The 24,017-nt window shown below is 40.8% G+C and overlaps 1 protein-coding gene across 2 annotated transcripts in view; it reads right to left on the bottom strand.

Moving 5' to 3' along the window:
- Positions 1-330: 330 nt before the first annotated feature.
- LOC149316419 (serine/threonine-protein kinase TNNI3K) overlaps positions 331-24,017 on the bottom strand; it is a 255,250-nt gene continuing 231,563 nt past the window's right edge. For both annotated transcript variants that reach the window (XM_089515448.1, XM_089515449.1), the window contains 3 exons: positions 17,265-17,434; positions 3,329-3,408; positions 331-545 (listed from right to left, as the gene is read on the bottom strand). In XM_089515448.1, the coding sequence (XP_089371574.1) occupies positions 469-545; positions 3,329-3,408; positions 17,265-17,434 (327 nt within the window). In that variant the 3' untranslated portion in view covers positions 331-468. The remainder of the gene's footprint in view (positions 546-3,328; positions 3,409-17,264; positions 17,435-24,017) is intronic.

Raw genomic sequence — 24,017 nt, 5'->3', positions numbered from 1 at the left:
AGAGGAAGAGAATATGATCCTAAAGAAAATGTGGAACAATATCTTTTCTCTATTACATCTGAGATAAGAAAGGAAGGGTAAATGTGACACTGTGTGACGCCCCCAAATTGGGACTTCCCACAGTGTGACAATTACTTTTTCCTTCCTCACCACATGTGTAATGGAGAACAGAAACTCCAAGTCTCCTAATTACCTTCGCCAGTATGGAAGTAGTATATTCTCTGGGCAAACAACACAACTCTGTACCTTTTGCTGATTTATTTCCCCCCTCACTCTCTTTAAATTATTGGCATAGAGAGAATTGGCTGTAGAATAATTTATAGTGGAAGCATTAGCTTTCAGTAAATAAAGAGCCAATGTAGGGCTTTTTGATATAATTTATGATGGTTGGGAGCTGCAGTGACACACACTAAGAAATGTTGCTTCCAGTTTGTGGAGAATCTCTCTTCAGGTAGATAGTTCCTGCTGTCAGCCGCTGTCTTCAAAGCTGCCACTGTTGCTACAGGAATGAAATCGCATTGTACTCATGGGATCCGACACATAACCTGTGGAAAGTGAAGAGAAACTCAGGTGCTAGTCACAATGGCTGTTCAAGCCAGGAACACCTTCTCCTCTCCTTCTGACTTTTATCAAGCCTCCATATTTAGTCAGACAATATGGTAAATGTCCAGGTAAATAAGCAATGCACAGATTAGCTCACCAATAAATGGGTTTCAGACAAATAATCTTTTTGTTACCTCAAATCCCTGTTTAATGCCATTCCCTGAAGCAAATTGCTAGAAGGAAAATGTGACTTACAGAAATATTGCAGTTCATATTCAGTTAAGTCACAATAGGCATTCAAGCCAATGGCTGATGGAAAACTGGAACCAAGAGATTTTAATACACAGCCACATTTCTATTTGATTTTTAAATATATCTATTTTGACCTAGAATAAAGGGATCCAACAGTCAACAATAAGCCACCTGCCAGAAATAATTATGCCCTTAATCCTGGGTAATTATCATGACAATAGCTACTGCTCCAAGTACCAGGTTGCCTATTAAGGACTATTATTATTTCTTTGCCATCGTGGTCATTGGTCAAATGTGATTGCTACCATTATTCTTCTGCTGCAATATTTGCCTGCCTAACCTAGTCATTGAGCCTCTCGACATCAAGGCAATAAAAAGACAGTACTTTTTAGAAGATGTAGTAGTAGAAGACAGGACCCCATTCCCTCATCATGGCAGAATTTATAGACTCCTACAATGTTATAACAATTTTTAATTTTTTTAAAAAACACATCCCCTCAAGATGTTGCAACATACAGTCCATTTGTTATCTACGAGAATGGGCAGGACCATCCCCAGCATTAGGAAGAGTGAAGTAGCTGACACAGCTGGCTGGTTCAGGCTGTTATGAAAGGACAGGAAATTGTTAGTTACCGTATTTACTTTCAAAATAATTGTTGTAATTTTATTGCCAGAGATGGATAAGGTATTTGCAGGATTTTCTGCTTTATGTGCCAAAATAACTTTATGTAACAAAACAGCCTTCAGTACTATGACTTTGGTGGAGGAAGTGTGCCTCTTGCTGCTTTGTCTCATGGGCAGCAAAATGGTGTGGGCTGCCTCTGACAAAGGGCCATGGTTGATTGCAGGCTACAGAGCAGTGGCATCACTAATGGTTCAGGGGGTGCAGACTGCACTGAGTGATGCCATCAGAAGAGGTGACACAGGGCAGTAGTCCCCAAGACCCTCTTCTGGAAAGAAAGAGGGGTTCCTGTTGGCATACAAGTCCCAATAGAGAAGGCTGAGAATGGGGGATGACCTTTCTTTCTGAGCTCACCTCTTGCAGCCTCCCTCTCCTGATCGCTTTGGCTTCTTTCTGCCATTTCCCTTGCTTTTTTTTGGGGGGGGGGGGGGTTTGCTGTGACTTCCTCCTTCTTTGAGGATGGAGATCTTTCATAATTAAAACACTTATTGTTCAAGGGGGCATCCCATCTTTCATAATTAAAACACTTATTGTTCAAGGGGGCATCCCATATTTGCTTTCTCAGCTTGGGGTGGGGATGGATGGTGGTAGCAGGATGGCGAATTCCTCAGGATGGGCCCCTCCTCCCCATCTGCACTCCCATTCCACAAAGTCCATGGGGGTGATACAATGAATTACCATATTGGGTGACATCAAACCTAGTGAATCCATTGCTACAGGGGAAATGAAAGTGGCATTAAAAGAGCAGTGCATTAAAAGAGAACGGGTGCTTAGGAAATATTCAGCAGGTGAGTTTAGTTAATATTCAGCATAAATGGTGGATATACTATCATTCCATGATTAAGTCTTAAAAACCTGTCAAACTACTCTCCCTGCATGCCATGTTCAAACATGGATGCACAAGCATATACACAAACACACACACACAGATACAGAGACACATACATGTGTGTGTATTCCAGTTGCTTAATAGTGAGTCAGGACACTGATGGATCTACCTCAGCCTTGTCTCTTCATTGACTGCCATGACACGCCATGTTTCATGCACACATAAGTTTGGGACAGAACTACAGGATATAGAATCAGTATAGTGTAGTAAATGTTGGACTGGGAGAGTAGGTTTCAAATCCTTGATCAGCCATGAAAATCCATTGGGTCACCTTGGGCAAATTATACACTCTCAGCCTTAGAGGAAGACACTTGCAAACCACCTAAGAATCAATATTGCCAAGAAAACCCTAGGACAGGGTTGCCATAAGTTATACTTGACTTGAAGGCACACAAAAAGTGGCAACTTCTAGGAGGCTGCCATTGCTAACCGTTAACAAGCAAGAAAAGTCAGATGTTGTGATTGGATGTAAGCTCCTTTGTGAATCTCAGGAGGCCACCTAAATATAATGCCTCCAAATGGGCATTTGTTGAGAGCCACCTGAAATCAGTCATAGAGTGACCATTCACTCATGATTCATAGCCAATGACACTTACCTGACAAGGATATCTGTATAATACATATGTATGCCAACATGGTCATTGTTTTTAACAGTTTACATTTTAGGTGTACTCCGTCAGAAAAAAATATTCAATATGCAACTAACAAATGTAATATGTGAAGTGGCCCTCAGGTGATGGTGGGAATTATGGCAATGTACTTGATGTATCCAAAGTATGGTTAAGGTTTCCTTGGATTCTTGAGATACCTATTACATCTCTTGCCTCCACAACTACTAGTAGAAAAATCTCTAGATCTTATTACAAAATTTCTTTTTTTAATTTCTTTTCACTATTCCCCCACTCCTTAGACATCAGTGGAGCCCATGAATTTCTCCTTATTAAATCTCTGAAATCTCTTACCATTTCGGTCAATTGGTGGATATTGAAAATTTCTCCTCATCTCTTCCAAAGAAAGGCCTTGAGAAGGATGCTGCCCAGTGCTGTAAAGTACACAAAGTGTTTTCATCATGGATGCTGTCTTCATAAAATTAAAGCTTTTCTATTCAAACAACACACACACACACACACACATCAAACAATGTAAAACAAGAACATATTTTTACATCAAAGTTATTGCACCAGAAGATAAAGGAACATGGATACACACAGAGAGGGAAAATTCTGTTTCTAGAATAACTATTTCCAAGGTTTGAGCTTCACCAACTAACTTTTCTTTTCTTTTGAATTTGAAATTCTAGGTGACAGATTCAATAGACTATAAATATTTTATCTGTACCTGCACTATCAGGTTCATGCATGTTAATTTCTTTGTGAAACAGAATACCACTCGTCTGCAGTGAATCTCCATGTTGTTCCCTGTAAATACATTCTTTTTTTCTTTAGAAGTGATTAGGGAAAGACTGTCTCTACCAGCGATTCATAGACAATGGGCAAACAGGTATCAAACATGCCTACTGAACTGAAAATAATCTGCTCAAACTGTATGTCGATAGCCTGATGATTCACAAAAGCATGCCTCTTCTATTCAATAGTAAGATATATCATTATCTGAAGTGGTTTAAAAGAACAACATCTTCAAAAAAGTTTTGTAAAGTTGTGGTTGAAAGAACAAACTCAAGATTATTTCCAGCAAAGTCTCTTTCATGGTGATTTTGATAAGGACAGTTCCTAACTGATGGCAGGTAAGAATTTTATATCTTGGTTTGGATGCCATCTCCTTCCCTTCTGCTCATCCACACCCCATCACCCCAATGTGACAACTGGGTGCTTGTTTCTTGATATACATTGCTAGATATAAATTCTAAATGCATATGTAGTTGAAGAGTCTGAATAATTTTGCACTGCTCAGGTTGCCTTTCCTTTTGTTTTAGCAAAACAAATTCTAATACGAACAAGTTTTCCTTGCTCAAATGTGTCTAGTTTTAAATGATTTTTTTTTTGCATTAATACAATTACATTTTCTGTTTAACATGTTACCTTGTCTACTTGGACTCTAACAGTATTTTGCTTTTGTAATGTCTGAACACTTTCATCCGTCTAATTGTATACCTAACACTGTACAGTATTATGCACACAATGCATTGAATGATATGCAACAATATGACACAGGGTGTCTCTGTGTGGAACAGAATTATAGTAGTGACAGTACTGAGAAATAAAATCAGGATTAATAATGATTTAATTTTGTGCCTTGTACAATGTAGGCTGAGGTCCCAATGTAGGTATAGGTTCAGTGTCTTAACTGCATCCAGTGGGATTCCTTTTTCATTTTTTTTAAATGGCTCAGACATTCATGAATTTCAAAGAAGAACATGTCACACTGATTAGAAAGTGTATGTTTAGAAAGGCAGAAGTCCAAAAAGCCATTGGACACAACTAGTGGCATAGTTATTGGGATCCCATTTTTGACATTACTCTTTAAATGTTGGCTTGAGTTCAGTCTGTTCTGCTTCGTATGGGTTATGTTTTTATTTTACCATTGGTTATGTTTTTGTTCTTTTGATGTTTGTTTACAAGGTCTGGCATCCTAGGATGAAGAGTGAGTGAAAACATTTTAAATAACAAGATAAGAAATTCTGAGCACAAAAGCCTTTTACTTAGCTGATAATATTTGCCAACACATGCTCAGCCTTTTCAGAGTAAAGAGTCATCTGAAAGGAGCGATTTTTCTCAATGCCACAAATGCTAGGATAAGTTATTCAACTTCAGCATCGGTCCAGTTAATAATGTTAAAGCTAGATATCCACACAATATGATATGAGACACAAGATGTTCCTTATCCATAACACATGCCCTGCATATTCACTTTATGCAAGTGGAAGACAAAGTTCATATGCTTAGCACTGCAGGATCTCCAGGGAATTGAAATAGTTTGTTCATTTATTTGCTTAATTTAATCCATTTATTCATTCACGCTGTTTAGAAGAGCCATACTTTGTCTCTGTCAATAATCCAGGGCTGCATTTACCTAAATGAAAACTAATGTATAGTTCCAAAAGTATGCTCAGACAAGAAAATTGAATGAGGGTCAAGGTCAAATGCAAAACTCACAATCAATGTGACATTAATAATGGCCAAAACATTTGCTGTACATATTATATAGCCTCAGACAAAATACACAAGCACTCTGAAATTTCCAGAGGCATCATTTACTATTTGAACTGCCAGCTCTGCTCAGAAAGTTTATCAACAGGGAAATTCCAAAATCCATATTTATATAATGCCTTTATTATTACATTTTGAGAGAACTGTTTCATTGGGATCTGGTCTTGAGGAGTGGGGAGGATATGTGTGTGTTTCTGTGTATGTGTCTAGGGAAGAACACATCAGCTTCTTTATCAATTGCAGGAGAGCCAGAATGCTTTACCCAGGATGCTGACAGTTCTATTAGATACTGTATGTATTTTCCAAAATGGAGAATCAAACCATTCTGCCTTCCCTTTTCTCAGAAGGTTTATGGATGTAAGTTGCAGACATCTCTGCCCCCATTTCATCTTAGGACTGTGATCATATTGATACTCATTACCTAGAGGTCATATTTGTCACTTCTTTATTTCCCCTCCAACTTTTTTTTGTAATATCTTTCCAATGAAGAGCTCTGGAGATTTCCAGAGCTTATCTATATTTGATGAATTTTTGGTTGATCTAATGAAGACCATTTTACCAAGAAAACCCTTTAGATGAGACAGCTCAAGAACCACCAATAGAGAGGGGGATGCCAGACAGAAAACATGTCAAATAAAACAGGAATAGTTAGAAGCAACACTACACATATAATTGGAACATGGAATGAGAGAAGCATGAGCCAGGGAAAACTAGACATAGTAAAGACATACTTACTTGTTTAATTTATATGCTGAAAACATGATAAGAAAAGCAGAATTCGAATCAGAAAAAGGAGGAGTGAAGATAGGAGGAAGCAACATTAACAGCCTAAGATATGCAGACAGCACCAAAATATTGGAACAGTTAATAAGGAACTGGAACAGTTAATAAGGAAGATCAACGATGAAAGTGCAAAGGCACGTCTGATGCTCAACATAAAGCAAACAAAAATAATGACCACAGAAGAAATACACAAATTCAATCTAGACAACGAGGCAATTGAAATAGTTAAAGAATTCTCATATCTAGGGTCAAATATTGACCAGAATGGAGAGTGCAGTCAAGAAATAAGAAGACGACTAGGAATGGGAAGGGCAGCTATGAAAGAACTGGAAAAGTTACTGAAGAGCAAAGACATACAACTGAGCACTAAAGTCAGAATTGTTCAGGCCATTGTATTCCCAATTACCATGTACGGATGCAGTGGTGTCACTAGGGTTGGTCTCACCCGGTGTAGTAACTCATGGTGTCAACCCCCCCTCCATTGACTTCCTCCCATTTCACACCATATAGAATCCTTAGTAATGCTTCTTTGTACGAATGTTACTTGTAAATCATAATTCCCATATACCATTGAATGTAATGCTGAAAGTTCTGACATAAACAACTAGCAAAATTAAAATTATACCTTCAAATTACAATATCATATGCACAACCTAAATGAGTTTACATATACACAGTGAACATGGAGTTAAAATGTGATGTTGTTAAAAAAAATTAATAAGAATAAAAATGTCAAAAATGTCATTTTTCAAAAAAATCAAAAAAAAATCGGGGGTCACTCCTTTCACCTCCCACTGAGTTTCTCCCAACTCCCACCATCTCTTAAAACATTTTAAAGAGAAGCAGATGAATGGCACAGCCTGTTTCTACAAAAATGTAGGTGTTTGAGGAGCAGTGGTGTCAGCCTCCAGGGATGCCACTGTTTGGACGTAAGAGCTGGACAGTGAAGGAAGCAGACAGAAGAGTACTAGGTTTGTGTGTCTGAGTCACATAATTAATGGTTATCTCTGTGGAGAGAAAACCATCAGGGCCATGGTTGTATACTTAGAAATAAACAACTCCACATTTGTGTTTTAAAAGCTTGCCCTGAAGTGTAGGATTTTCACGGAGAAACTTAACCGAAAGGAAACACTAGCTGGGGAATAGGTAATTCAATATGCCAAAGGTTCCCATAGGAACGCCACATCTTTTATTTATACCTGCTTGGAACAGCTGCCTCATTTGGAGTCAAAAGTGCAGGCAGCAGCCCCTAAAGCTGAACTGTTGCAGACGTGTCTCCTGTTGCTAAACCAGCTTCTTGGTGCTCTTGAGCCCACTGCCTTTCAGTAGTTACTTGCAGTTCATTAAAGACCTTTGTGCAGCATTTTTAAGGCTCACTATAAAAAGAAAGGAGAAGCAGGTGCTAAGAAACATCCCTCCTGCCCTGCTGCCCTTGCAAAGAAGCTACAAGCTAATATGTGTATTGTGCTGGACAGGATGCAGGTGAAACTGTATAAAAAGAGATCCCCCCCATAATGCATCTTTGTTATGTCTGCTGGATTTTGCTTTAGGAATAGGAGAGTAAGTGACACAATGATCACTCCCAGCTTATTCTCATTAGCACTGGGCCAGTGGCCATGGTTCCTAGATGGGAAATAGCAAGATGGTTAGGAAGCTGGTGGTATTATAACATGAGGGTTGCCACCACTAGAGAGGTGTCTGCTGTGCCATTGTAAATATGACCCTGCAAATTTAGTATGAGGTATTACATTGTTGCCTTCCTGGTCCCATTCTTGCTGAAAGTCTGCAGGGTGATTCTTATATATAAACAATACAGTACTGTCTACATTTGCAATAATTAGAAGAGGCAAGAAAGAAAATCTAAAGGAAATGTTTTGCCAAGAACTGAGGAGCACAGAGCAGCCTTTAAGCACATAGCAAGCTGGCTAAACAATCAGCGTGTTCTATGAAATCCATTGATGCGCCTGTGTAGAGCATGACAGCAAAAAGCTGATCATCAAAAAAGCAAGACTGTTTAGGCATACTGTACAGTCATGCAAGAAGGAAAGTTGGAAAGTTATCCAATGAAGAGCAAAATAGCCATGTGGAGAGAAAACTGCCTTGGCCCCTGTTTTCAGAGAAAGAAACACAGGGCTCGTCTACATTTGCCAGTATATTCTGGGCTCTCCCTGGAATATTCTGGCCCCAAATTCCCCCTCAAACCCCATTACCAGTTGTAGGTTTTTAGAAAATGATGGGCTCCCTTGCAAGCTGGCCCGTGGTCTGAGGTGCCCAGCCTTTTTCTGGCCTCAGAGCAACTCGCACCCACAGAGCGACTCAGCAGGGACACTTGCAGGGACTGCATGGGGGAAAAAGCCAATTGTTGCCAGTTTTGCTTTGGGTTTTCTGTAAAAGCAAAACGTAAGCTTTTTCAATGTGGGACAAAAGGTGGAAACTCCAAATTGAGTCTAGGCATGGGAAAAATTGCCCAGACCCAATTCAGGGTTTTGAGCCTGTGTAATATAAACAGCATATAATAAGCCTGGGAAGAATCTGGGTTTATAAGTAAAGTAGAGAAGCTCATAGGGCAGATCTTCTCACGTTTTTCTAGCAGAACTAGAGGAAATGGTTTTAAATTGCAGAATATACAGTCGATCCTCTGTTTTCATGGGGGATCTATTCTGGACCCCCCACCCCCCGTGAAAATGGAGACTCGCACATATTCAAGCCCCATAGGCTTTAAATTTTAAATCAAGACCCAGCAAATGCATATGAAAATCACCCAGGATCAAGCATTTTCCCAGCAGACAATGGATCTCTAATTAAACAGACAGAAATCCTCTTTTCATATCCTCCCACCCTGAGGCCTTGCCATTCAGCAACAGAACAATACAGATTGACATGGAAATCACTCCCAACCCAGGGTCACACAGTACATATATATCCCACTCACTTCCATGCCAGCATTCTCTGAAGATGCCAGCCACAGATGCTGGTGAAACATCAGGAACAAACTCTTCTAGAACATGAGTTCCGAGGGGAAGGGAGACAATATTAAGGAAGGCGAAAGGGATGGCAAAAATAGTCAAACTGACACAGAGGAAACAAGGCAAACAGTGCAAGGACCCAGCAGTGGGAGGCAAAAAAACTTGCACAGGCAGCAAGTAAAAGGGAACCATGGTCTGCGATGTCTCTACACTAATGCACAGAGCATGGGAAATAAGCAAGATGAACTCGAACTCCTAGTACAACAAAGCAAATATGATATAATAGGCATCACTGAAACCTGGTGGGATGAGTCTCATGATTGGAATGTGGAAATAGAGGGGTATAACCTTATTAAGAGAAATAGGCCAAACAGGAAAGGAGGAGGAATAGCACTATATGTCAGAGATATTTACACCAGTGAAGAAATCCTGGACATCAATCATGGAAGCCAGGTGGAGAGCATCTGGATAAGAATCAAAGGGGAGGGAAACAACAAGGATGTTACGGTGGGAGTCTACTACAGACCCCCAAGTCAGACTGAGGAATTGGATGATGCCTTTCTAGAACAGATGACCACACAGTCAGAAAAGAGAGATGTAGTAGTGATGGGCAACTTCAACTATCCTGATATTTGCTGGAAGTCAAACTCAGCAAAATCCTCAAGGCCTAGCAAATTCCTCACTTGCCTGGAAGACAATTTCATGGTCCAAAAGGTGGAAGAGGCAACAAGGGGGTCAGCTATTTTAGATCTGATCCTAACCAACAAGGATGACTTGGTTAATGGGGTGCAAGTGGTGGGATCATTAGGTGGAAGTGACCATGTTCTCCTGGAGTTTGTTATACAATGGAGAGGAGAAGCCAGGCATAGTCAGACACGCATCCTAGACTTTAGGAGAGCGAATTTCAGTAAACTTAGAGAAGTATTGAGGGCGATTCCATGGTCAGAAATACTAAAAGATAAAGGAGTTCAGGATGGATGGGAGTTTCTCAAAAGAGAGATACTGAAGGCACAATTTCAAACAGTTCCAGTGAGAAAGAAAAACGGGAGGTGTCTCAAGAAACCAGGATGGATGATTAAGGAACTTTCAACTGAGCTAAGTTTGAAACGGAACATGTATAAGAAATGGAAAAAGGGGGAAATCACAAAAAAGGAATTCAAAGAAATAGCAGGCATGTGCAGGGGTAAAGTCAGAAAAGCTAAAGCGCAGAATGAACTCAGGCTTGCTAGAGAGGTTAAGAACAATAAAAAGGGCTTTTTTGGATATGTCCGCAGCAAAAGGAAGAAGAAGGAAACAGTAGGGTCACTGCGTGGAGAAGATGGCAAAATGCTAACAGAAGACAGAGAAAAGGCAGAATTACTCAACACCTTCTTTGCCTCAGTCTTCTCAGAAAAGGCAAAGGGTGCTCAACCTGAGGATAATGGAGCAGAGGACAGAATAGGGGAATTTCAGCACAGAATAAGTAAAGAGATAGTAGAGGAACACCTTATTAATCTAAATGAATTTAAGTCTCAGGGACCAGATGAACTCCATCCAAGGGTATTAAAAGAACTGGCAAATGTAATATCGGAGCCATTGGCAATAATCTTTGAAAACTCCTGGAGAACAGGAGAGATCCCAGCAGACTGGAGGAGGGCAAACGTTGTCCCCATCTTCAAAAAGGGGAAAAAAGAGGATCCCAACAATTATCGTCCAGTTAGTCTGACATCAGTTCTAGGAAAGATTCTGGAGCAGATCATTAAACAGAGAGTCTGTGAACATCTAGAAGGCAATGCCATAATCACAAAAAGTCAACATGGGTTTCAGAGAAACAAGTCATGCCAGACAAACCTAATCTCTTTCTTTGATAAAATTACCAGCTTGGTAGATGAAGGGAATGCTGTGGATATAGTATATCTTGATTTCAGTAAGGCCTTTGACAGGGTTTCCCATGACATTCTTGCAAACAAGCTTGTAAAATGTGGGCTAGACAAAGAAACTGTTAAATGGATCTGTAATTGGTTGACCGGCCGAACCCAAAGGGTGCTCAACAATGGCTCCTTTTCATCCTGGAGAGAAGTGACCAGTGGGGTCCCACAGGGCTCTGTCCTGGGCCCAGTGCTATTCAACATCTTTATCAATGACCTGGATGACAGAATTGGGAGCATACTTATCAAATTTGCAGATGACACCAAATTAGGAGGAATAGCTAATACCCCAGAGGACAGGATCAAGATTCAAAATGACCTGAATAGACTAGAAAGCTGGGCCAAAGCTAACAAAATGAAATTCAACACAGAGAAATGTAAGGTATTGCACTTAGGGCGGAAAAATAAAATGCACAGATATAGGATGAGTGACACCTGGCTGAATGAAACTACGTGTGAAAGGGATCTAGGAGTCCAAGTAGACCACAAGTTGAACATGAGTGAACAGTGTGATGCGGCAGCTAAAAAGGTCAATGCTATTTTAGGCTGCATCAATAGAAGTATAGTGTCTAGATCAAGAGAAGTAATAGTGCCACTGTATTCTGCTTTGGTCAGGCCCCACCTAGAATATTGTGTCCAGTTCTGGGCACCACAATTCAGAAAGGACATTGAGAAACTGGAGCGTGTCCAAAGGAGGGCGACAAAAATGGTGAAGGGTCTGGAAACCATGCCCTATGAGGAACGACTTAGGGAGCTGGGGATGTTTAGCCTGGAGAAAAGAAGGTTAAGAGGTGATATGATAGCCCTGTTTAAATATTTGAAAGGATGTCATATTGAAGAGGGAGCAAGCTTGTTTTCTGCTGCTCCAGAGAACAGGACCCGGAGCAATGGATGCAAGCAACATGAAAAGAGATTCCACCTCAACATTAGGAGGAACTTCCTGACAGTAAGGGCTGTTCGACAGTGGAATGCACTCCCTCGGAGGGTGATAGAGTCTCCTTCCTTGGAGGTCTTTAAACAGAGGCTGGATGGCCATCTGTCAGGGATGCTTTGAATTGGATTTCCTGCATGGCAGGGGGTTGGACTGGATGGCCCTAGTGGTCTCTTCCAACTCTACGATTCTATGATTCTATGATTCTATGGTCACATAGCCCGAAAAATCCACAGAAAACTATTCTATGATCATTGATATGTAAACAGAGTTTTGAAGTAATGTGAAACATCAACTAGTTAAATTAAAAATGCAAAATAAAACCTCTAAAACATATCAAGGAAAACTTGGTATTGTTCATGCATGTACATTTGGCACATAAGCTAAGTTGGGTGACCAAACTTCCCTCTTTCTTCCATATATTCAAAGAGTAAAATCATGTCAGATATGTCTCACAAATATACCACACATACTGGCTTGAGCTCTTCAAGGCATGAATACAAGGCTATGTCTATTAGACTGGAGCTGATATTCACAGGGCAGGAATTACCATTTAATGAGTTACGTGCTTTTGAAGACAGTTTTTGCATTGGGTCTGCCCTCAATGAATTTGCTGGAATAAATCTAAAGTCCTTTAAATTAAAAAAAAGCATATTATGGGAAATAAAAATAGTATAAAATTCTAAAAATTATAATTAGGCATGGTTCCAGGCCAGTGATAATTTTGCCAATGAGGGGGAAGAAGGTGCATTGCTAAAACAGAACTTTGCAGAAACTTAATGAGTCATTGGGGACATTATTTACTCCACAAGATGCAGAGAAAACAAAGGTCTGTCACCAACCAGCATTGCTGACCTCTATAGATGCATTCATTGCTCCTGGGTTGCATTAAGGATTCTCTTTTTTAAAAACCCAGACCCCCTCAAAACCACAACATCCTGCCCCCATTGTCTTTTTTTGAGAGAGACAGAACCTGACAGGATAATAGAATCAGATTTGTGGAATTGCACTAAACTGTAAAGCAACTTGTCATCAGCTTCACTTACTTTTCAAATATTTTTCTGTGGTAGATCTCATTAATCTACCTCTGTTCACACATGCAACCATGAAACCAAAAGGGCAACTCAATCAGTTACCCAACTGACAGAATGTTATACATTTAGCATGGCTGGCTACATACTGTGACTGGCTATTCTTGGTTGAACATAGGCTTCCTGTGTAAAAAGGGGAGTATCTTTCTGGCTTGGATGTAGACATTATTCCAAGGCTCTTCTAGCTGTGTTAGAAAAAGGCTTTCCCCTCCTTTTTGCTTCAGGGATTTCCTGTAGAGCTGTTCTGTGTTAATGCATGGAGCAGCAATACATGAATTCCAGGAGAGCTTAAGAACCATTAGCCTGAGGTAGGGAAAATGTATGAGAAAAGTGAGACAAAACTCACCAAGGAAGTGGGAAGTAATTCCTGCTATTTATAAAAATCATGATGAAATAGAAAGAGTGTATGTGCTAAAGCTCTTTCACACTATATAGTTACAGTACAGTGGTACCCCGGGTTACGAAAGTAATCCGTTCCGCGGAGCCCTTCGTAACCCGGAAACTTTCGCTAGCCGAAAAAGCCCATAGGCTTTAATAGCGAAAGCCGCGATTCCGGGTGAAATCGCGCCGAAAAGCACCAAAATTTCTTTCGCAACCCGGAATAACCTTCGTAACCCGGAAATAATTAATTAATTGAATTTCTTTCGTAACCCGGAAATTTCATAAGGCGGCGCATTCGTATCCCGGGGTACCACTGTACTTTAATACCACTTTAAGGCCATGACAGCTTCTCATGGAATTCTTACTGTTTAGGAAGGGGCTTCTAGTATTCTCTGACATAGAGCTTTAATTTCTTAGCAAAGCAGAAAGCCCAGGATTCCACAGGATGCAGCCATAGCAGATAAAATGGAATCAAGGTGTTGTCAGTCTGCAGTGTGAAAAGGCCCCAGACATGCTGAGAGTGCCTGGGTTAAATCCTCAGTCAGCTACAAAGCTCTCTGAGTGGAGTCATTCTTTCTCTGGGTTCTTTTGGATCGGTCAAAAGAAGCCTGAATTCTCACAAATAGTTCCCTATGTTTGCTATCTTTCTTTCTCTGTATTCATTTGCAGCCTTATTGCATGAAAAAAGAAAAGTTGAAATGAAGCGGGATATGCTGCCTTGAGTCCCTTTGTTTGGAGAAATGCGGGATATAAGAAAATAATAATAATAATAATACTGGCAGCATTTATCCCTCTCTGCATGCTGTTGTAGCACTTCCATCTCTTTTTGAAGGAGACAGTCATAAAAGCATGCCTTTTGTTGCACTGGAAAAATGTTTTTGGCAAAAGGCATGCTTTTACGACCACCTCCCGCAGGAAGGATAATGGAAGTGCTATGATGGCACGAGGAGATGCATCGAGAAAGACGCTACTCTCCCACTTCATTTTGGCTTTCTTTTCTCATGCTATAAGGCTATTGTCCCCTCCGCCTTCTTTTGAGGCTGTTTGTACCAATTTCTTGGATCTCTATTAGGGCTTTTCCAAAGGCTTCCTTCCTTGCTCGCTTTTGAAATAGGAACCACGGTTTCTGAGTTGATCCTATGGTTTGAAGGGCAAGTTTTCTCCTTTCTTTTTTATTTGATTTTCCCTCATTAGAGTTATAGTGGTATAGCACTGATACATTGTACCTATAATTCTAGAGGCAGGGGAGCAAAAAAGAAAGGAAGAGAGGAGGAAGATACTTTGTTCCAATATGTCTCTGAATTAACTCAAGGATGGGAATAAAATGTTGCAGCTGGTGTCAAGAATTGCAAATAAATAATCTGGGACAACAGAAAGGTTATTTGGATAGTTTTATCCTCCTCCCCCAACAACAACTACTACTATAACCTCCCAAGGCATTTGCCCTTCCAGGGGAGCAATCTCAAGACAATAAGCACAAGGCAGTGGAGACCCATTTAAACATTGCTCAGACCAAGATGTACTTGATTCCAGCTACGTGGCTACATCATTTGCCTCCAGACTATTCCACGGTGCTTAATGCATGGAAAAGTGGGCTGCTAACCCCAAGCCCCCATCCTCTTAATAACAGCCAGCACATGCTATTCCCCTTTTCAAAATTTAGTAAGCATTAAAAATAGCCTCTATTGGTGTGATGAGCCATTGGGACAGTGGTGGTAAGAGTGTAAAACACTGGTGCATTTCCAAAAGCTTTTGAACACATAGAAAAATACTGTATAGATTCTCACCCCAAGCCCGCGATCAGAGAATAACCACTGAACTACTGGGGGGAGTGAGGCTATATTTACAGGGCAAGAAATAAGCAGATAATTTCATGCTGCCTTAACTCTGTCTGTGGGTGAAACAGCGCAAAGCAAAATGAGGTAGGGCAACACAGTTTCCTATCGTGTAGGCGGCTTACAACTTTGGCAGTTAAGATTAGTTGGAACATGTGAAAAATGTAACAACGTATTGAGATATAGATGTGCACACAGAGTAACCTCCCCTCTCTCAATCTGTACATTTTTAAAAATTAAAGCCTCAAGAAACTATTGTCATTAGAAAGCTAGGTCATTAATCATCTCAGTGTGTTGTATAATTGAAAAAAACACTGAATCTGCAAAAAACATCTTCATTTTACTTTATATTTTGCCTCTGGGTAACTCTTTCAAAGTTCTATTTATAGAACTGGAGTTAGTTAATTTGTATTGCATGGAATTTGAGGGGGGGGATGTTCTGTAACCCTTTGGGTTATACAGGAACCCATTTCAGCAAGCTAATGAGCTTGGGTGGCATACCAAGAGGAACATTAAATTACAGTAGCAGGGAGGCTGCTGTGATAACTACTTTTCTCACCCTCTTGAGTATCTACTGCAACCTAAATGTGTCACTTGCTCATTCTTTTCATGCAAATCTGTTATATGTGGCAGCACAAAAGAGAAACTCTTCTAAGATTCTTCAAATACTTCCTGAACCTGCTTGTTTTTCATTCACATTTGTTGTTAGCCTTTCATTTATCCAGATTAGAAATCACATACACACACGCACACACACAGTGTAGATTATAGATTGTGGTGAAGGGAGCCAACATGGTGCAGTGATTTGAGCATTGGATTACAACTCTGGAGACCAGAGTTAGAATACTGCACAGAACCATGGAAACCTACTGGGTCACATTCTCTCAGCCTCAGAGGGCAAAGGCAATCCCCTCCAATACCACACCTGTTCTATTTGACCGATTAATCCTCTTGATTAATTCACTGTTGTTCCACCTTTACTCTCTCCTCCTCCCACCTTCCTCCTTTGTCCTCAGCTTTCTTCACTTGCTGCAAACTGAACTGAAAATACAAAAAATATTTGTACTCAGTTGACTTGGCAAGGGGAGAGGAGAGAAGCAGCAGCAGAATGTTGCCTTTTTTGGCTCAGCAAAAAGCAAAATTCTGTAGAATCTCCTAGCTTGTTTGTTCTTCCTGAGTAATAACTTTTGCCATCTTGGGCTACACTGATGTTGCTTGGCCACACATGTCCTGGTTTTCATCTGTGAAATGTTAGAGGGTATGTGTTACTGTTTTGACTTCAAGTCATTTCTGATTTATGTAGATCCTAAGGTGACCCTATCACAGGGTATACAAATTTTGGCCACATTTGTACAGTGGGAGTTTGCCTTTGCTTTTCTCTGAGGCTAAGAAAGTGTGACTTGCCTAAGGTCACCCAGGTGGTTTCCGTGGCTGAGTGGAGATTTTAACCCTGGTCTCCAGGATCCTAGTCTAACATTGAGACCACTACACTATGCTGGCTCTCCCAGGGTATGTGATACTGATCAGGAAAATACATCATGTTGTGCCTTCAAAGAAATGAGGAGAGTTGTTTTGTTTTTCTGATGCCTTCAAATGTCTTTGACTATGATGGTGCTCAGCCTCTGGTTCTTGTAAAATTTTGTATTACACCTTCTAAAATCCATGGCTATTGGCCATGCTGGCTGGGTCTTCTGGAAGTTAAAGTCCAAAACATCTGGAGGACCCAAGGATGAGAAACTTTGGTCTACTAGATCAGCTGAGAAAAAAAGTCCTAGAAAGTTCTAGAACCGGTAGGTCATGGAAGAAATTCTTGCTTCCTGGTGAGATCTGTTCTTACCTTTGTGACCAGACAGTATAAGCTCTTGCATTCAAGGCATATTCCAACTCAAAGCGACTTCGCAAAGCAGCAACATGGCTACGGCCAGGGCATCCTCGAGCAACCAGGCAATCCGAAGAAGAGGAAGGAGAAAGAGAACCACTGCTGTTGCTAGAAGCTGGTGACATCAACTGGATTTAACAAAGAGGACATTGTCAGTACTCACTCATGGCAACTGCTACGTCTTGTCAGAAAGGCCGACAGCAGCACTTACAACTTGCAAGTACCTCAGTTGCAATTTTCAGCTACATCTGCAGCTCTTGGTCTGTATCCATACTGCAGAAATAATCCAGTTTGACACCTCTTTTACTGCCATGGCTCAGTGTTATGGAATTCTGGGAATTTTAGTTTGTTGTGGCATCAGAACTCTTTGAAAGAGAAGGCTAAACGTCTCACAAAACTACAATTCCCAGAATTCCACAGCACTGAGCAATGGCAGTTAAGAAAGAGTCAAACTGGATTATTTCTGCAGTTTGGATGCAGCCTTGTTATACTAGATTTATTTTTGAAAAGCACTGCATACAGGGGAATGATAGTCATTGCAACCTATACAAAAGCATCCTGTTAAATGATTTTGTTCAGGGGGGCAAGAATTCACCTCATACCGCCCAAAGTGTTCTACATGTAGACAAGGGAAAGGCTTTGGTTTCCTACTAGAATAAGGGATGATAAGCAGAGTCACATTAATTATTGGTGTAATACTGTCACTTATCTGATTGTGATGGTGCCAACTTATACCAATAACAGCAAAAACAATGAGACCACATTTTCAAATAGCTGGAAACCAGGACAGCTGCATATAAAATGGGATGGAAACAAAGCTGGGTCTTTCTGTGGCCTTGTTCTACTCTTACTGTCATGTCATGCAAAGTATCAGCAGTGATAGTGGAAGACTTGGTGTTAGGTCTTTGTCAGTTACCACATACATTTCATGAAATAACCATAAGAAAATATCCATAATTTCTGTGATTTACTATTACCAGCCCCTCCTTGTCCAAAGGGCAAATGCTGAGAATGTTTTTTTTTAAAAAAATATTCTATCCAAGTCTTCCAGTTAAAACATGCCATACCATATACAAAGGCCTTTTCATCTTTTAAAAATCCCATCTAATGTGAGAAAGCATGAACCAGAGGTTGGAAAAATTAGTTTTTCGGTTGCAGTTATCAGAATCCCCTAGTTAATATGGCCGTTGGTCATGATTATTGGGGATCCTGGGAACTGCAATCCACAAGATAATTTTTCTTGGCTCTGGCATGAGCATTAAATTCATACACAACTTTCCCTCTACTCCCAGCTTTGCTGCCCCATGTAGAATACAGTGTATAAAGTGATGTGACAGCAGATTCATTCACAGATGCCATCTAGAAGTATCTTCTGTGAGTGGTAAAGATTCTGAAGACTACACTCCTACACACGCACACGCACACACACACACACACACACACACACACACACACACACAGCATTTGCTCTTTTAAACTTTAACTTTGCACTGTTTTCCCAGTGGACATGATGAGCTCCAGCTAGCTAAATGTTGTTCTCTGTGACTTATACTAGTGCACACCCCTGATTTAATCTCATAAGAAGGTCTGCTGATGTATAACGGTAGCTAGCTCTCCTGGGAGACAGCACATTTATTTGTGATATACTGCCTTGCGTTACCAAAAACACAAACATTGTCACACACACGCCCCTCTCAGAAGTTCTTCTACCTACACCTACACATAAGGTAACCTGCTGCAGCTGGTGCTTGAAAAATAAAATAGATGAGGGGAGGCACTGCTTTGACCCTTTTGACTCAAGAGTTGTGATATACTTGGAGGAGGCGAGAAGGTAGTTCACACATACACATAGACACGCACACACAGAGAGAGAGAGAGAGAGAGAGAGAGAGAGAGAAGGAAAGTGCAAGAGCTAGTTGCTAAAATCAAACACATCTCCTGTTTTATCAGCTTCCTCTGCTTGCCAGAAAGCCCCAAGGAGCTGTATATTTATTGGGCACAGGCTGAGGTTAAGTTCCACAGACTCAGCCAATTCTTTTAAAAAATATTTGAGCCAGACTCCCCCCTCTTTGCCCTTATGAAATCCACCTTTCCCCCAAGATAATACCTGAGAGCTACAGGCAAACTGAGGCTTGGCCAGGGCCAAACCCCAGGATTTGTTTTCCCATTTCACAGTATAGCCCTTGGAGTTGGGAAAAAACAGAAATGACCATGAAGAAGACTGTGTCTTTGAGCCACGTGTGGGTTTTTTCTTAAGTCACAGTGCAGATGCTGCACATCTGGACATAAAGGTAGAGAAACACACAGCCCTGTTGCCTTTTTCCAGGGGTCCATTCATACTACATTACCCATGTTGTCATATGCTCTCAAGTTGTTTTCAAATTATGGCAACCCTAAGGTAATCCTATCATGGGGTTTTCTTGGCAAGATTTCTTCAGCAGGGGGTTTGCTTGGGCCTCACTCTGTGAATGAGAGAGTGTGACTTGCCTAAGGTTACCCAGTTGGTTTGCATACACCACACTATGCAAATATAGTGCTATATTCTGCTTCAACAGTCATGGTATGGAATCATTGTCTTTGGGCGATACAGAGGAGCTCTTTCACTGAGATTGCTGAATTCCCTCTCTAAGGAACTTATCACACTGCCTCTGGTGCCTGACTTACCTCTTCCAAATTTGGTTCAAATTCAGAAGTTAGCCTGATTTTATTGCATGGGCTTTTCTCTCAAAATGGCTTCCTGTTGCCTCCAGTGCTGAATTTGAGCCCTGTTAGTTGTGTTGGTGGCTATTTTTTCCAAATTGGAAGCTTCAGAATTGGAAAAAATAGCTGCCAAAGCAACTTACGGGGCTCAAATTCAGCACTGGAGGCAATGGGAAGCTGTTTTGAGGGAAAAGTCTGTGCAATAAAATCAGCCTAATTTCCGAATTTGAGCCAAATTCAGAAGAGGTAAGTAAGGCATAACAGGCAGTGCAATAAGTTCCTAAATTGTAGATTCCAGGATTCTTTAGGATTCAGCCATGACAGTTAAAAGTGGAACCATAGTACTATAATTGTGTAGTGTGACTAGGCCTAACGAAACTGTATACCTGAAATGAATTGCATTGCGCATCACTGCAAACAACACCACTGTGAATTGTCAACAATATGATCAAAGAAACACAGAAAAAACAAAAACAAAACCAAACTTCACCTAGCCTTCCTTCCAGAAGAGAAGAACATGCATTTGCCTTCATATTGGAGTTTATCAGACAAGGGAAATTGGAAGTATAATCCAATGGCAATCCGAACGCAATCATGGAGTTTAACGTTATTGTGTGATAGACTACCACAAGCAATTTTGGGCAATGGGAAGTCAGTCCGAACGCAATCATGGGATTTCACGTTATTACGTGAGAGGTGATCACACCCAATTTTGGGCAATGGCAAGCTATTTTTGGGCAATGGGAAGTCAGTTTGAATGCAATTCGAATTCATGTAAATTCGCTGAACTAGCGAATTCACATGAATGCATTCTGGCACCACTTTCTTTTTATTCTAAATTAAGAGAAATTTCTCCCGTGTGATAAACTCCAGAGTCATGGCTTTAATTCAATTTGTTATGAGAATTACCAGTGTCCTGCACTGGGTTCAAGGAGGTGTACACAGATCCTTGGGTCCCTCTCCAACTTCAAAAATGCTTCCAATGGAACTACTCTCCCTCTAGGCCTGCTTCCTATGCTGTTCAGTGGTATGGCTTTTGTTGTTGTGGGAACTGCTTTTTACCACAAAGGTAGAATGAGAAGTCCTAGGGTGCATTTACACTGTAGTAATAATGCAGTTTGACACCTTTAACTGCCATAGCTCCATCCTGAATCATCCTGGGACTTGTGAGGCTCCAGCACTCTTTGGCATAGAAGGATAAAAAACCTTGTAAAACTATGAAGATTCCATAAGATGGAGCTACAGTGCTTAAAGTGCTGTCAAACTGCATTATTTCTACAGTGTGGATGCACCCCTAGACCATATGAGATGAGTTGTAGCCATTGTACAGATTCGTCCCACATAGTGTGCTGCTCTTCTTGTTACCCTAGCACTCTTGGGGGAAAACAGCACTGCCAGGATTGATAAGCTAAAGGGAAAGCAAATAATTTGAGTTCTGGAATTTTAGCACTTAAATTTATTCCGCAAGCTATGCCACTGTACCCAGCAGATTTTAAAAGTGCTAGATTGTGAGTGTAAGCCCTCATAAGTGGGTAAAGTCTATTTTCCTTGTGCTAATTAACTTATGTTAATCACACTGTGTTAATTAAACTCACTTAGTGAGGACCTTTGCTGTGATTTGGGAGTGCAGCCTTTGCAAAACTTTTGTTGCATGTCCTAATTGCCAATCACACTCTGACCTCAATGCACACATACACCCTTTGTTCCATTACAGGCTATAAAGGTCAGAGGAAAAGAAAACCAGACATAAGTATTGCAAGAGTGGCCTTGTGTCCTTTTCAGGGCACAAATGATTAAGCATGCTGCTCTGATTGATAAATGGGAAATCTCTGTTTAGGGATAATGCAAGACAACACCATGGTTCAGGTACTTATTTTCTGCTTTGCTTCTCTTTATGCTAATAAGGATGGAACTCAGATAATAGTTTGGTCCTTTAAAAACAAGGCAGTTGGGAAAAAACTAATAATCAAGTGAACACACATTCTGGTTAGACTCAGACTTGATTACTGTAATTGACTTTACACTGTGCCACCCTTGAAGATGGTCCAGAAACTACAACTGACACAAACTGTGCTACCCAGAACACTTGTAGGGCGTGGATCATGTATTCTCTCTTGAACAATTTTTAACCTCTTTCTGCTATTTTATTTATTATTTTCATGATATCCACATTGCATATTTTTTATTTCAAAATACTGAAATCTGATGTGTGGTGATTTTGATCCTGGAAAATGTCTTTATTTTGTTTATTGGAAGTATTTATTTATTGCTTTTCAACCCCCAAAGGAATGTACACAAGAAAATGAAAATAGGTCTTTCAAATTCTTTTCAGCTGCTAGCAAGCTTCTTTTAAAAAAGGGTTATAAAAAGCAATATTAAAATCTGCCTTTAAACCAGTTTTGATGGCAAAAGGCTATACTAAATAAACTAGTTTTGGCAGCCCACCAAAATCTCAACAGGCATGGATCCACCTTGACACACCTTGGTATGGACTTCTACTAAGGTGCTACTATGGAGAAGGTCCTGTTTTTCTGGCCACTAATATAGGTTCCCAGGGTAGTGGAACACACAGCAGGATCTCTGTTGATGACCTTAAATTTCATATGGAGGAAGACAGTTTTCCAGAAATCCTAGTCCTAAACCATTTATAGCTTTGTAGGTCAATACCAGTGCCCTGAACTGAATTCAGAAATTCATTTTGAATGGTGAGCCACAGTCCCTATACCTGTAGAAAGGTAAAAGAGAACTGAAGACTTTGGCTGCCACATGTTTTACTAGCTGCAGCTTCCAAATTCTATCCAGAAACAGCCCCTATAGAGCATATTACAACTGTCTAATTGGGCAATAATTTAGCCATGGGTGATTGTGATAATTTCAGCCTCTCCTGGAGTTAGGTATCTATTAAAGATATGATAATATGATAGCAGCATTGCTGTGGATGATGTACTTACTCATAATTTCATCAAAACCAGCCATATGGGGTTATGACTGATGCAGTAACTAAGGATGGCATCTCTCCTCTAGATGCCTGCTTGGCGTCGGTAATGGGCTGGATGAGAGAGAACAAACTCAGTGTGAATCCAGGGAAAACGAAGTACTGGTGATAGGTCCCTCGGTTCCGGGTGATGAGATTTGTCATCCGGTCCTGAATGGGGTCACGCTCCCCTTGAGGGACTCGGTGCGCAGCTTGGGAGTACTCCTTGATTCGTCGCTCCAGCTAACATCTCAGGTGGATGCGACGGTCAGGAGTGCTTGTCATCAGCTTCGGCTGATACACCAGTTGCGCCCCTACCTGGACCGTTGGGACCTTGAAACTGTTGTACATGCTTTGGTAACCTCTCGATTGGATTTCTGCAATGCGCTCTACATGGGGCAACCCTTGTACCAAACCCGGAAGCTTCAACTGGTGCAGAATATGGCAGCCAGACTGGTCGCTGGTAGTTCCAGGACGGACCACATCATACCTATTTTAAAAGATCTCCACTGGCTACCCGTTCACTTCCGAGCTCAATACAAGGTGTTGGTTTTGACCTATAAAGCCCTAAATGGCTTGGGCCGAGGATACTTGGAGGACCGTCTCTCCCCCTATAATCCGCCCCGCACACTCAGAACATCTGGGACAAATTTGTTGGAGGTCCCTAAATCCCATCTGGTGAGGACCTCACAGAGGGCTTTTACTATCGTCGCCCCCTCATTGTGGAATAAGCTCCCTGTAGAGCTCCGTTCCTCTGCATCTTTAGTTTCTTTCAAGAAACAATTAAAAACGCATCTATTCCAGCTGGCTTTTTCACTTTAGGTAATAGTGCTTTTTCTCTGCTCCTTGTTCTTTGTTTTTCGACCCCAGACTAGTGCAATATATTGTCCTTTTCTTGCCCCTAGTGAATTGCGATTTGTATAGATTCCCGTTCATACCCCTTGTAATGATGTTTTTAAACTTTTATATTGTAATGCTTTTAACTGTATTTTATTATTCTTTGTCTTGTAAGCCGCCTTGATCATGCAATTGGAAAG

The sequence above is a fragment of the Sceloporus occidentalis genome, unplaced genomic scaffold (assembly GCF_023333645.1).
Source record: "Sceloporus occidentalis isolate IW3139 unplaced genomic scaffold, rSceOcc1.0.p SCAF_3, whole genome shotgun sequence".
Taxonomy (NCBI): Eukaryota; Metazoa; Chordata; class Lepidosauria; order Squamata; family Phrynosomatidae; genus Sceloporus; species Sceloporus occidentalis.
Note: the sequence above shows the minus strand (reverse complement) of the source record. Positions and strands in the feature narration are given on the sequence as shown.